At 36.2% G+C, this 15,344-nt stretch overlaps 1 protein-coding gene across 1 annotated transcript in view; it reads right to left on the bottom strand.

The window, feature by feature from the left end:
- PEX7 (peroxisomal biogenesis factor 7) overlaps nt 1-15,344 on the bottom strand; it is an 80,752-nt gene that overhangs the window by 49,960 nt on the left and 15,448 nt on the right. Inside the window, exons 4-5 of the mRNA XM_036248553.1 lie at nt 11,552-11,629; nt 11,042-11,150 (exon numbers count right to left, since the gene is read on the bottom strand). Coding sequence (XP_036104446.1) covers nt 11,042-11,150; nt 11,552-11,629 — 187 coding nt within the window. The remainder of the gene's footprint in view (nt 1-11,041; nt 11,151-11,551; nt 11,630-15,344) is intronic.

Here is a 15,344-nt window from a genome sequence, read left to right as displayed (position 1 = left end):
GTGTTTGTGTAATACTTTTACTACATTTTTATGGCTCCAAAAATACGTACTATGGCTTTGTGTGTGAGATTTTTTAAATTTTACTTAAAAACACCACCCTACTATTTTACAGAAGGTTAAAAATCACTCTGATAGAAGAGAGTAACATTTTTGGAGCCAGCTAAGGACAATATGGATAAGAAGGAATGATAAGTCTGAAAGAGCCAAACAAAAACTGTTCAGAATTGGTACAGATTAGAGTTTCAAATATTTCAGAGGCCCTAATTATAATCACTGCCTGTGATATAGCCACCAGTTAATATAATTTGGTTCAGAATTCCAAATAGCTTTGATAAAAGGATCCTTCATTATTTTCTCTAGTCTTCAGAGTATAGTAAGTCCTCACTTAAAATCATAGATAAGTTCTGAGATTTTTTAAGCAAAACAACTTAAAATGAAATCAATTTTACCATAAGCTAATTGATATAAACAAGACTTGAGATCCTACAGCATCTCGTCAACGCTATAACGAACTGATACTGAATAAACCTTTATCTGAGGATCTGCTGTATACAGTAGGGTGGTGTGGATGTCTATGTTTGGTCTGTCCAGCAACACTCTTCTAGAAACAGCATCTGCTTCTTGCCATGTGATTCCAGAAAGACCTATGGTTCACACAGTTGACAAGCTGCCAGTGGCAAGTCTGCAACTGATAAGAAAAGCTGACCTGATAGATCCAAGTAAAACCAGTCATAGTATCTTACTACTCCCTGCCCTGACTACAGTTGACAGGTCGAAGGTAGGTACCTGGAATTTTTCTGAACTCTAACGTTAAAATAATGCCAGTCCCTCTCTAATAAAATTTACAGCTTATAAAATAGAGGAGTTGCTGGTGGCTATGTGTCTCATTTTAAACCCAGCCTGCAGAGTCAAGTCAATAAGCAGAGAAAAGTCCAGATTACACACAGAAAATGTGTCCTCAGAACATTCAAGCATCCCTTCCCTTTCTGTAGTTGCATTTTTTTTTTTTAATCCTCATCAGAGGACATTTTTCCATTTTTTTTGTTCAGATAGAGTGGGAGGGAAAGAGAGAGAGAAACATCGACGTGAAAGGGACACACCGAGTGGCCGCCACCCGCACAACCCAACCAGGACCAGGGACAAACTGCAACCAAGGTACATGTGGGAACTGAACTCGGGTCTCTCTGAATCGCAGGCCTGCTGAGCCAAACCGGCCAGGGCTCTATAGCTGCTTTTCAATAAATTCTACAAAGACCTCAACTAGTTCAAGTTCTACCACCTACAGGCAAAGGAGATCCCCTATCATGTTGGAGGAAGTAATGAAGTTCATTTGCAGCTTCAATCTCTAAAAAGCCTAGCCTTAGACAAAAACACTTGATTCAGCACAAGGCTTCCCCTAAAACACACAAAGTGCCTAAATGGTGTACACCAGTTTTCAAAAATCTATATTTAATATTAGGGCTGAAACTATAAAGTCTGCTATAGCTATAACTAAAGCATTATTTAAAGTTCAGTGAACTTGTGATCACCCTATTACATGGGTATATAAATGATTTAAAGCGCCAAAACATCACAATGAATGTTGACTAGGATTAAGAAGTAACTGTTATTCCAGCAACAATATGGATGAATCCCCAAAATAACGTTGAGGAAAAAAAAAACAAAAAAAAAACCAGACACAAAAGTATAAAAACAGGCAACATTAATCTATGCTATTAGAAGGCAGCACAATGGTCACCCTAGGGCTTTGGGGGCGGTAATGACTGAAAGGATGTGAGGAAGGCCTCTGGAAACATTCTGTTTCTTGATCTGGTTGCTGGTACACAGATGTGATCATTGTAAAACTTTATCGCCTCAAACACTTAAGATTATGTACTGTTCTGTATGTGTATTATACTCCAATAAAAGATCAAACAAAACAACAGCAAAGGCTGGGTGGTGGGTTATTCTAAAGTTTTCTGGGATGATGGTTTGGGTCCTCACTATCATACTCAAGAAACATTCCTTTTTAATTCGTTTGAATTTATTTTAATTCCTTTCCATTAAATACATGCTCACACACACATATAGATGCATGCATATGAAACAATTCACTTATTTCAAGTACCGTAACAGTAAAAATAGAAAGCTTTTATCCTTTATCCTCCTCCCACAGGGGTTAGCTTGATTGCTGCACAAGCATCTGTGTTTCTAATGTTTTGAAGTATCCCCTTGGAATAATAACACACATTTCTCTTAAATACCCAGTTCAATTGGACAGATATTATGACTGTGTATATACATCTATTATAGACCCATAATTTTTAAAAAATTATCTTTATCAATTTGTTTTTGTTACAGATGTTTCTCTCTTTCCCCCCATTGACACACTCCTCCCCATCCCCCCCACCCCATCCCCAACTTTGCTATGTCCATTGGTTATGCATACATGCATGTAAGTTCTGTGGTTCATCTCTCCCCTCCCCCATAACACCCTCTCTTCTGGGGTTTGTAAGTCTGAACCCTACCTCTATGTCTCTGAGTCAATTTTGTTCATCAGTTTATTTAGTTCATTATATTCCACAAATAAGTGAGATCATGTGATATTTGTCTTTCTCTGCTTGGCTTGTTTCACTTAGCATAATACTCTCCAGGTCCCTCCATGTCATCTCAAATGATAAGAGATCTTTCTTTCTTACAGCTGCAAAGTATTCCACTGTGTACATGTACCACATCTTTTTTATCCACTCATCTACTGATGGACACTTGGATTATTTCCAGATCTTAGCTATTGTAAGTAGTACTGCTATGAACATAGGGGTACATATATTCTTTCTGATTGGTGTTTCAGGCTTCTTAGGGTATATTCCCAGAAGTGGGATCACTGGGTCAAAAAACAATCCCATTTACCATAACAGCAAAAAAAATTAATATGCCTAGGAATAAATTTCAACAAAGAAGTAAAGGACCTCTTCACAAAAAACTACAGGCCATTGAAAAAAGAAATAGAGGAAGGTATAAAAAAGTGGAAGCACATACTTTGTTCATGGATTAGAAGAATTAACATCATTAAAATGTCTATACTACCCAAAGCAATCTATAGATTCAATGCAATCCCCATCAAAATACCAATGACATATCACAGAACTAGAACAAACACTCCAAAAGTTTATATGGAGCCAAAAAAGACCCCGAATAGCCACAGCAATCTTGAAAAAAAAGAACAAAGTAGGAGGGATCACATTACCAGATTTCAAGTTATATTACAAAGCCACTGTAATCAAAACAGCCTGGTACTGGCAAAAGAACAGACCGACAGATCAATGGAACAGAACAGAGAACCCAGAAATTGACCCAAGACAATATGCTCAATTAATATTTGACAAAGGTGGCAAGAGCATACAGTGGAGTCAAGACAGTCTCTTCAATAAATGGTGTTGGGAAAATTGGAGAGCTATTTGCAAAAAATTGAAGCTAGACCACCAATTTACACCATATACAAGAATAAACTCAAAATGAATAAAAGACTTAAATGTAACTCGTAAATCCATAAAAATTCTAGAAGAAACTGTAGGCAACAAAATTTCAGACATCATATGCAGCAGAATTTTCAATGATACATTGCCTAAGGCAAGAGAAACAAAGGAAAAAAATGAACACATGGGACTACATCAAACTAAAAAGCTTCTGCACAGCAAAAGAAACAATCATCAAAATGGAAAGGGAACCCACCATATGGGAGACCATAATTGCCAATGATGCATCAGATAAGGGATTAATTTCCAAAATACACAGAGTACTCATACAACTCAACAAAAGGAAGACAAAGAACCCAATTAAAAAATGGGCAAAGGACCTAAATAGATACCTCTCCAAATAGGACATACAAATGGCCAACAGACATGAAAAAATGCACAACATCACTAATTATCAGAGAGATGCAAATTAAAACAACAATGAGGTATCACCTCACACCTGTCAGAATGGTCGCCATCAACAAATCATCAAACAAGTGTTGGCGAGGGTGTAGAGAAAAGGGGACTCTACTACACTGCTGGTGGGAATGCAGACTGGTGCAGCCACTATGGAAAACACTATGGTGTTACCTCCAAAAGTTAAAAATTGAAGCAACATTTTTTTTTTAAACACCATGACTTGTCCCCTCTTGCAGTTCATTTAAAGGGCACAAAAAGGTGAGGACTGCTCTGCAGGAGCTAAGAATTCCACTTCCTTCACAGTCACTCCTGCTGCACACATTCGGCACTTCATCCTCATCACTCTGTTTTCCAGGTAAGAGAGCGACCCTCTGGCCAAATGGCACAATGACTCACTCAACTATTTGAGCTGGTTTTGTAATCGTATTTTCCAGACTACTGGCCTTTCACTATTAGCCAGATGTTTGTTCATCAGAGCCCTGTGATGATGTAGCACAGATCCACCTGAATTACCAGTCTCTTATCCGTTGCAGACCTGCCACTGGCAGCAGAACCAATGAATTTAAATGCACAGTGAGGAACAGGAAGTGCTGGCTGCTACTATGTCTAAATTTAAAATTGTAGCAGGTAAGAGGAAGTTAGGTAAAAAGAATGAGTGCAAATGTTGAGTCTGAAATAGTGAAATGGACTGAGTTGCAAAAGGATGCATATTGGACCCAAATAATTTAATTTAATTGAAATACCAGATGCCCATCAGATGTCATATGACTTTTTCTTAAGAATAGGAGGTTATCCTAACTATTAGACCCAACACTTCACACATGGCTATCACTTAAGCAATTATATGGGGTCTGTAATAGTAGTAACTTAGTTGTCATGGTTCACAAGAAAGTTTACTTCACATTAATTCATTTTCTGTAAGGAACTAAAATATACTTCCCTTCTAGCTCATATAATTTTGAAATATGAATTCTGTAGTACTATGACTACCATACTAGACAAAATACAATGTCCTTAGAGAAGGAACTCTGCTAAAGAATGTAAATATAGATATAAATTTCTAATAATTCCCCCTTTTTGGCCTGTCTTAACTTAGCTAATGATAAATATAGTTCTAGATTGGCAAATACCATACAACTTTGAAGGTTACTAAATTCTTGTTGCTTGATTTTCAACAAATCCCCTCAGATTTATTTTAAGGCTTGAATGAGCAGCCATTTTAGTGACTCTTGGCCCCCTAGAATGTACCCATCCACTTCCACCTCATCAGGATTCACCCTGTCCATTCTCGGTGTATGTAGTTTGGGCACCACTCTCTCCCATTTCCCATTCCCAACTGCAAGAGCTATGCTAGGCTACACTGGGCTGAAGCCAACCAACACCCCCCTCTCCAGGCATGGTGATTACTTTAGAAACATCCACAGAGATCCTTCAGAGCCAATAAGAGAAAATGAAACTTTCCTGGATGTCTGAGAACCTCTCACCTTTTCCTACCGTGCAGAAACCAGAAAAGATATGAGGTTAAAGCTACCGCCATCTTGCTATCATGTGTACCTGATACAGAAACCAACTCAACAGAGGACAGAACAAAAGTGAGGACGGTAATATCCTTCGAACCCTCTATCTAGCCATCTCTCTAAAGCCATTCTGGACTTTTGAACTATGTGAGCAAATAAATTATCTACTTCCTTAGAGTTTGGGTTTGGGTCAGAATTTTTTTCTTCAACTGAACAAGTCCTGGTTGATATGACCACTATTTATATTTGTTTCTAATATAACACACGAAAGTAATGTCATTAAACAGATGGTCTTTTTTCCTATTAAAGCAAATGATCACCCTGTTGATAAAAAGACTGTTTTTATACACTACCTATTTACAATATGCAGATTGTTTGAAATGTTAAGTTTTATGATTATACTGCTAACTCTCTACACAAAGCTCATCTTTTTCTGCTATTCAGTCTCACACTGAACACTCTATATATAACATCCAGAGTCAATATTATGTATACCATGCCACACAAAAGGCCAATGAAAGAAGCAGTGTGTGTGACTCAGTCCAAATAAAGGGCTAACATACACAATTCTGCCTGACATGTAAATAAATGCAGCTGTATTAGTTCATGATTTGTCACTGTCAGATTTTACATTTAGTCATGGGCATAAAAAGAACAATGATTAAAATCAAATGAAGACCATTTTAGAACTTAAATAATAATATAAATTAATAAAACTATATACAATAATAAGGTAAAAGAATTTCTTAAAATCTATCAGTAGTCCAGGGAGTTTTACTTCCTAATACTTTTCAAATTTGTAAAATTACACTCTTTATTAATTCTAGCTTATCATGAATGATGACAATCAGAGCTCCCAGTGGACATGTCTTCACTGTTTCACTAGAAGAGAAGCATATTTCAGTTCACTGAAGGTGGATCTATTCTATACTACTAAGTCCATACAGGGTTTGAAATGCCTCCTTTGAAACTGTAGGATATAAGGCCAAAGGGCATACCTACTCAAAGAAAATAACGCTAATGTCAATCTGATTCATATTTTCATGAGAATTTTAATATAATTGCACTAATACTCTCTGTTAGGGCTTTTCACTAATAGAAAATTATAAAAATTATAACCATTACACTGAACTATGGTAATCTTACAGATGTGATTCACTATAAACATGAAACTCATTAGCATTTCCACTACATTAAAAACATAAAAGATTATTAACTCAAACTCAAGTTATATATACAGGCTAAAGAGTTCATTCAAATTAAATGTATCAGTGTTGCAATCATTTACTTAATACACACCTGGCTTTATAGCTAGCTGAGCAACAGAAAGATAAAAGATAAAAGAAGAAATTTAGGCTTGAAAAAAAAAATGTGACAAGAAAAAATATATTATTTGTCCCATCCACAAAGCTTTGATATTTTGTAAAAGATTCATTTCAGATTATGAAATGAATAGTTTTTTAAGAAAAAACTATGACAATTTATAATTTAAAAAAATAATAGTAATGGTTTTATAAATTGACAGATTATACCACCCTTTATTCTAGAAAACAATGTTGTTAATTTTAATCAGCAAACATTTTTAAAATTAACACTATACCTTTATACACAGAAGTTACTGTTATTTTAGATTCAAAAAAATGCTTAATCTAAATGGACATAATTGTTTGTACACAATTTACCTGAAGGTTTTTACTTCTGAGTGTCTTCAGCCCAATAATATATACAGAATTGGGGAACATTGGGTCATTTTTAATTTTTAGAATTAAAACTAATAAACAAAAGATAAATACCATATGATCTCATTTATTTTTGTAATTAAAAAAACATAGATACAAAGAACAGATTGCTGGTTGTCAAAGGTAGGGGGAGGAGTAGGCTTTTATAGGTGAAGGAGATCAAAAGTACAAACTTTATAAAATAAATAAGTCATGAGAATGTAATGTACAACATGGTAACTATAGTTAATCATACTGTATTGTTTATTTGAAAATTGCTGAGAGTAGACCTTAAAATTTCTCATACATAAGAAAAAAAATTTGTAACTGTGTGGTGATAGATGTTAACTAGACTTAGTGTGGTGATCATTTCATAATATGTATCCAAATGTTGAATACATGTTGTACACCTGAAATCTAAGAGTTATTGTTTACTCCTCCCTCTCTCACTTCCTCCACATCTTACAAAGTCACTTTTAAATATCACTTAAATAACCTTCTTCGTCCCATCCTTTCTGCCACCATCCTGTCCATGCTTTTCTCTCTCTCCTGTTCTCCCTTCGTCCACTCTCACTCACCTCCAAACTATAGGTATTCTCTAAGTGACAGCCAGAGTGAGTTTTGTTTTTGTTTTTAAATGCAAGCCTAACCATACCACTCCCCTGCTTAAACCTCTTCAATGCTTTCCCACTGTCCACAGGACAAAATCCAAAATCTTGAACTCCGCCCACAAGGCATTATCTGGGCTCCTGGCTGCTATGCCAACCTCACTTTTACTACCATTTCCTCTTAAACAATAATCTACCTGTCTTTCTTTCAGTTTTTCAAATTCAATATCCTATAATCTATGCCTGGAATGTTCTCTCTCTCTTTACCAGCCAAGGCCTCCCACTTTTCACTGAGCCAATTCCTTATTCATCCTAAATGAAAGCCAGAAGACTACAAAGCAAAAGATTGATAGTTCTGACTACTAAAATTTAAATTTTGTACAGTAATAAATAAACTAAATAAGTTAAAAGATAAATTTAAAAATGTGGATACGGAGGATGTACGGAGCTCATACAGCCATACAGAAAAACAACAAACATCTCTCAGTAGAAAAATGTGCCAAAGACATGAACATGCAACTCATAAAAGAAATATGGTGACCAACTGACATATAAAAGGTCTTCATTCTCCCTTCTAATAAATATGCAAATCAAAACAACAATTAGATATTGTTCATGCATCAAATTGCCAAACATTTAAAAGATTGAGGAGGTGCATCTGTTTATCTGCTACTCTGAAATAAACACATTTGAAGATAGTTAGTGTCATACAGATTATATATACATACATACTCCCAAAATCATCTAATTCTTCATACTGGAATACTATGAGCAGACATCAGTTTTCGTTCCTGTTGCACATCTAATGAGGCAGGGTGAACAGAAGCTCAAGGAGACAGCCTAGAAGAGCAACTCCGTCCTTGCCTATGCCAATTAAATTGTTCACCTTAGCTTTATTCCTACATTTTTTACAGTTTTAATGACATTCAATTCATTACACAAATTATCTAAAAGGAAAACAACACAATATATATTAAAGCGTCAGAGCTTTTAGGAAGAAAATATATTCAGAAAACTTTTTTAACTAAATGTTTATTTGTGGTAGATCAAAAAAAAATTTTAAACGTGTTATACCTCTTTTTCTACTTTAAAATTTTTAATTTAATAAATTTAAATATATAAAATAAATATATATATATTTCACAATATATAATTGACCGATATTCTTTTCCATCAAGTTTATTCAAAACTATAGTCTAAAAACTCTTTCTGAATGGTGATATGATTTACTCAATTCAGCTATAATACTGGATTAAGGTTACTATGAAATCTCCAGAATCAAAAACTGTTTTATAAAAAACAATGTTTTCAATGGGGATGAAGAATCTGGGAATTTAGGACAGGAAATTTCCTGACTCACAATTACAAAGTTATTTTCCTCTACAATTTCAACAACAAGAAAGGTTTTATAGCTATAAGCATAAATCACTAAGCAAATTTAGCCTTTGAAAGTATCTTTTTCCTCAAGGATATTCCCCATTAATATTTTTAATTTTCTGTATCATGTATTCTGGAATGAGCAAAAGAATTTTTATGAAAAAATATAAGAAAATGTTAACAATGGTTAAATAAGGTTGGGGGGGTGCTTTTCCTTTTTATTTGGCATGTTTCTGTGTCGTTTGAATTTTCCTACTATGTACATAGTTGGAATAGAAATTATCTGGAATACCACTTTTGTTTTTTCCTTTATAAATTTATTTTTTGAAAGTCGTAAAAGTGATGATCTTCCTTTGTTAATCATCATATACATTTATGATTAATTAGTACATGTTACACATTTTTTTTTTTTTGGCTAATCCTCACCCAAGGTTATTTTTCTATTAATTTCTAGATAGAGTGAAAGGCAGGGAGGGGAGGAAAAGAGAGAGAGAGAGAGAGAGAGTGAGAAACATCAATGTGAGAGACACATCAATTGGTTGCCTCCCACACAATCTTGACCAGGGCCAAGGATTGAACCTGCAACTGACATACATGAGCTGGACTGGGAATAGAACCCAAGACCCTTCCATCCACAGGCCAGCACTCTACCGCTGAGTCAAGCCCAAACTGGCCAGAGCAACACATTCTTATTAACTGTTACTCCAACTTAGCAACCTTTGCTCTGATAAACAAACCAAAGATAAAATCATTTAAGCAAAGCAGCTCAGGGTCTAGTAAAAACAGCTAGACTGGCACTCAATTTTGAAAGATTTAGAACCAGTTGTAATCTGCCTAAGACAAACGATATTTGTTCATTAACAGTGCGTTCTATCTAATTCATACTATTAAAAGTAATGATGTAGCAAATATTTACAACATCATTAAGAACTGATATTCCGTATTCTTAACCACATGAACTCCAACTCCAAACGCCTTTCAATGTACTGTGTCCTCACTCTGGAGAACAAGTTTCTCTTCTGACCGTGAGCAGAAGGGAGTGTTACTCTTTCTGTCTCAGCTTCTTCCTCTGACACTCTCTGGGAGGACCCTGCCACTGAACTTGTTCATGTAAAATCAGAACAGCAGAAGAGAGACAGGCTGGATGGGTGGGAAGAAAAGGTGAAGGATGAAACTATGAGAGCTGTGAAGGCAGAGTTGAAGGGGTATGAGAAGGATAGGCGAATGGCCAGGGAGGGTGGGGGAGGAGCTCCAGAGCAGCTGGAACCAAGTGAAGACCCAGACAGTATTAAACAGCCATTCGGCAGGTGGACTATGCTGCTTTAAATGGCACTGCAGAGAGGCTGGGCAATGTGTCTCTACCACTTATATATAAGTTAGACTGTCCAGGTTTATGATTTATGAGCTGGCCCACAAAACAAATTTGTAAATCTTTATGCAAATAATACAAAGCGTAATTATTAAATTTGATGACTTTTCTCTATAAAATATAGAGACTTTACCTTAGAATTGCTAACATAAATCAAAAGCAAACAGTCAGTAAAAAGATCATACCAAAAATCATCCTTGCTATGGCTTAGTAGCAATGAATTACAGAGAATATCCCTAAAAGGAGGGTAAACATCAAGGAGAGACTGATGCCCAAGCTCTCACTTGCTCTTTGTCCCTCACTCTTACCTCACCAAAAAGGAGTGTGTAAATCAAATGGTTAGAAACATTAAAAAGTAATCCAGGTTGGTAAAGAATGTCTAGAGGTTGGTAAAGAATGAAACAGTCTACAAAACAAAGAATCTGGAGTTTTGGTGGGTTTTTCCTTCTCTGAATCTAAGGTACACTGCGCCACCTACTGGGGAAAGCAAAACCGCCATTCACTACAAGGAAGACTTGGTTAATATGAAATTATTTACCTGAGGTTGAAGCAAAGCAACCAGGGATGTGGGGAGACCAGATTGTGCTGTAAATGACACTTTCATGGCCTCTAAAGGTGCACAAAGACTTTCCAACAGTTGGATCCCACTACAAATAAAGGAACAGATCAATTACTCAACAGAGGTAAATTCAAATGTACACTTTTACATATACAATATATAAAATATATATGTATTTGTATATATACATATATACACACACACACACACACAATATACATAAATGTCTCAAGGACTTTTTAAAGTCTATTTTTACATATAGCAAGATGGCATTTAAAGGGTCAAAATAATCAATGCTGAGCTAAATATTAGTTTACAGCCAAAAGATTAGAAAATTTTAAATTCTAATAAATGCTTTAATATATTTTTTAAAATAAAATTAGCTACCTAATTAAAAATCTACAGAAGAATGTTCTAGAAAAGAAAAGAAATTAGTGGATGCTTTGGGGAAGGGAATATTTGCTTTTAAATACAGGAATGTCAACCTACCAGTTTGATGGTTTGATCCCAAGAACCAGACACCACAAGTTGTTCCCCTCTGGTCTGGCTCCAATCAACACTATATACCTAAAACCATTTTTAAAAGTGTCATTTAGAGAGCAAAAAGAGCATCAGTTCAATATTGTATTTTATCTCTTTATAACAGTGATAGCCAGTTACAACAATGAATTTACTTTGTTGAAACATCAAGTCCTACAAATCTTAACATGATGTTGAGAAATGGAAAGTTACCTTACCTTGTCCATTCCTCCAGACTTACTCCTTACAGATTCTACTTTAATAGAATTCTACAGAATATGTCCAAATCTTCTTCACATAAAACAAATTATACATATTTTTAAACCTACCAACAAATCACTGTTTGCAGCACCCTGAAGAAATGTCAAAGCAGATTAGAAAGCCATCTAAAAAAGCTTGCCGGGTCTATGTTTATCAGAAAGCATTAAGATTCAATTACTGTCACTATCTGGCCTTTCTTAGAAAAAACTTATAGGAACCAGGTGATCCTTTCAGATCTCTTGGTAAACAGCCTTAGTGATCCAATGCTGCTGTTCTAATCTATGCTTCATTGCTCTCAGTGAACCATTTCAAATGAACTATTTGGAAATTTATGGAAATATTTTTCACTCTGTCATTTTATACAACAGATTATATACGAATCACTACTATAAGGTAAGTTCAACAAAATATGTGCATAATTATACTTTATGAAAGTAGTTCTGACATGGATCTGAGTATATATCATTACATGTGATCAACAGGTTATTTTGAATCTAAAAACTCTACTATATTTATGTAAAATGTATAAGTGTCTGGGGTTTGTAGTGGTTTACATATGGGTTAGCTGTTCACAGTGCCTAGTGCCAAGCTGAGCCATGTTGGAGACTAAGTGAAATAAAAAAATCAGTAATACTGATCCTGTCTTTATTTAAAAGTGATTATTTGTTAATCATAGATTTTTGCATTAATTTTGTTTTTTGTTTTTTTTAACTACTGCATTAAGAGATTATTTTGATTACTATTTTGGGGGGGCTCCCTTAAACTATGTACTCATGGTTGAGTGCCTCACCCAGCTTGCCCTAGTCCTGGCCCTGCTGCTGCCTATATCCGTGCAAAAGAGAAAAGAGCAGTAGGAACACTAAAGAACCACAATCCAGTAAATAATACAGAGCAACTCATAAAGTATACAGAAGGGGCAGCAGAAACCAAAGACTGCTATAGCCATCTATTAGTTATGGGTAGAAAAAAATGGGTATGGAAGCAATCACTGAAGATATTGAGAGCTGACGTGTTTGGTTTTATCCTCTAGTCCAGGGTTTGGCAAATTTCTCCTGTCAAGGGCCAAATAAATATTTTAGGCTTTCTGGACCATTTGATTTCTGCTACAACAACTAAACTCAGCCTTGTAGATCACAAAAGTAGCCATAGGTGATACTTAATGGCTGTGTTCCAATAAAACTTTATTTTAAATCAGACAGTAGATTGGGTTTGGCCTTGGCCCAGGCATAGTAGTTTGCCAACCCCTGCTTTGGACTGATGTGAACGGTCAAAAATAACCACAAAAGTAAATCTTTCTTCATCACCTACTGCACACAAAATGTTTCCATAAACACTTCGTACATTTTATTTAATTTAATCTTCACTTCTATGAAGTAGATACTATGCCAAGGCCCAAAGAGGTTCAATTCCCAAGGCTAGAGCAGAAATCTGAACCTAGGTGGCCTAACTGCAAAGTCCACCATTAATTACTGCTAGGCTCTCTCTACAGCACGCTACTCGAGGATACTATCAAACTGCCCTTGTTGGTATCACCCTTCATTGGAGCTATATTTGGGTACAGACTTATTTCATTTTGTTTTCATGAATTATACATATTCAAGAACTTAAAAGTTCCTGTCCACCTGGTGAACTCTTGCTCAAATGTCATCTTGGCTCCATTATGTCCTTTATGAAATAAGCCTCCCCGATGAACCCCTCAGTGATTTAGATCCTTCCTTCTGTGCATTCCAACAGCATCTTGTACCTACTTCTGATTCAACATTTACCATATTTTACTAAAGTTCATGTTAAATAACTGCCATACCTGCTAGATTTTGGAAAACCCTTCTAAGCAAAATCTTAAGATATATATCTTATATAGCTATGCTCACTGCAATATAACTCAATAAATGTGAATTAAAATAATTAAGCCAACCAAATTTATCTTCACTACCTGTAACTCTGCTAAGTAGTTATAAAGAGCTATTGTTTTCATTTTATTTTATTTATTTATTTTTAATCCTCACCCGAGGACATTTTTTTCAATAGTTTGTTCAGATAGAGTGGGAGGGAGGGAGAGAGAGAGAGAGAGAGAGAGAGAGAAACATCGACATGAAAGAGATACATCGAGTGGCTGCCACCCACACGACCCAACCAGGGCCGGGGACAAACTGCAACTGAGGTACATGCCCTTAGCGGGAACCGAACAAGGGACCTCTCCAGACCGCAGGCTGACCCTCTAACCACTGAGCCAAACCGGCCAGGGCTATTGTTTTCATTTTAAAAGATAACTGAATAGCCCTGGCCAGTTTGGCTCAGCGTTTAGAGCCTTGGCCCTAAATCAGAAAGGCCGGGTTCGGTTCCTGCTAAAGGCATGTACCTCGGTTGCAGTTTGTCCCTGGGGTTGTTGGGGGTGGCAACCACCCGATGTGTCTCTCTTACATAGATGTTTCTCTCTCTCTCTCTTCCTCCCTCTCTCCCTCCCACTCTATCTGAAGATAAATGCAAAAATGTCCTCGGGCAAAAATGTCCTCAGGTGAGGATAAAAATATTTTAAAAAATAAAAAAGATAACTGAATAAACTAAAAGCTAACATGATGAGCTCACACTCCACTGCCTCTATCCATTTCCATCACGATGCTGGACTTGAAACCCTAATGAGAAGCAAAGACAGGAGGTAAGAAAACTCTGCTGATGGCAGTGTCCTGCCAGCCGTCTCATCTGACACACAGTAACATGGCAAGCACTAGGACAAGATTCTAGAACAAAACGAAGGATAGGACACACATGTGAGGTTAAAAATGGAATAGTAAAGAAATAGAGGTGACTCAATAAACAGTTTATTTGCTTTATTGTGTTTAAAATATTAGGACATGTGGAAGTAATTAACAGTACAAGTCAGGATATCATGTTTTAAAAATAACAACTATAGACATAAATACAAAAGGGGTTCTGGGATGGAAACTGCAGCTTGATGCCCAGAAGTGAGGATTCAAACAGGGCCTTGAGGGGTGGCTACCATGTTAACAGCAGCAAGCAGAGGTGCAAATACTGACCAGAAACTCCTCAAAGACATATATGGGCACAGAAAGCACCAAGAGATTAGGACTAGTGAACCCTGCAAGATAATACTAAGATTTTGTGCCTGAGGACTGTCCGTGATGGTGGCATTAACAAACTGGAACACTGGAGGAAGGAAGATAAAGTGTAATTTTAGACACACTGAGTTTGAGGTGACAGCAAGATAGTCAAGTGGAAATGTCTAGTAAAAATGGGGATTTTGCATTAACCTCAAGCTCTGGGAAAAGTTTATAGCCATAAGGATATTTGGGAGACAGCCAAAAAGGGATGACAGGATTCCATTATCCCAACCCTTAAATCAATTCACTAACCTAGTCAATAAATATTTATCAAGCACCTACTATATACAAGGCATGAACTGAGGGGTGGAGCATACTATATAAGACAAGACAGATGAAGTCCCAGCCTTTGTGGATCTTATATTTTAGCAGGGAAAACAGGC

This window comes from Molossus molossus, unplaced genomic scaffold (assembly GCF_014108415.1).
Source record: "Molossus molossus isolate mMolMol1 unplaced genomic scaffold, mMolMol1.p scaffold_m16_p_8, whole genome shotgun sequence".
NCBI classification, from domain to species: Eukaryota; Metazoa; Chordata; class Mammalia; order Chiroptera; family Molossidae; genus Molossus; species Molossus molossus.
This window is presented reverse-complemented; position numbering and strand designations above follow the sequence as displayed.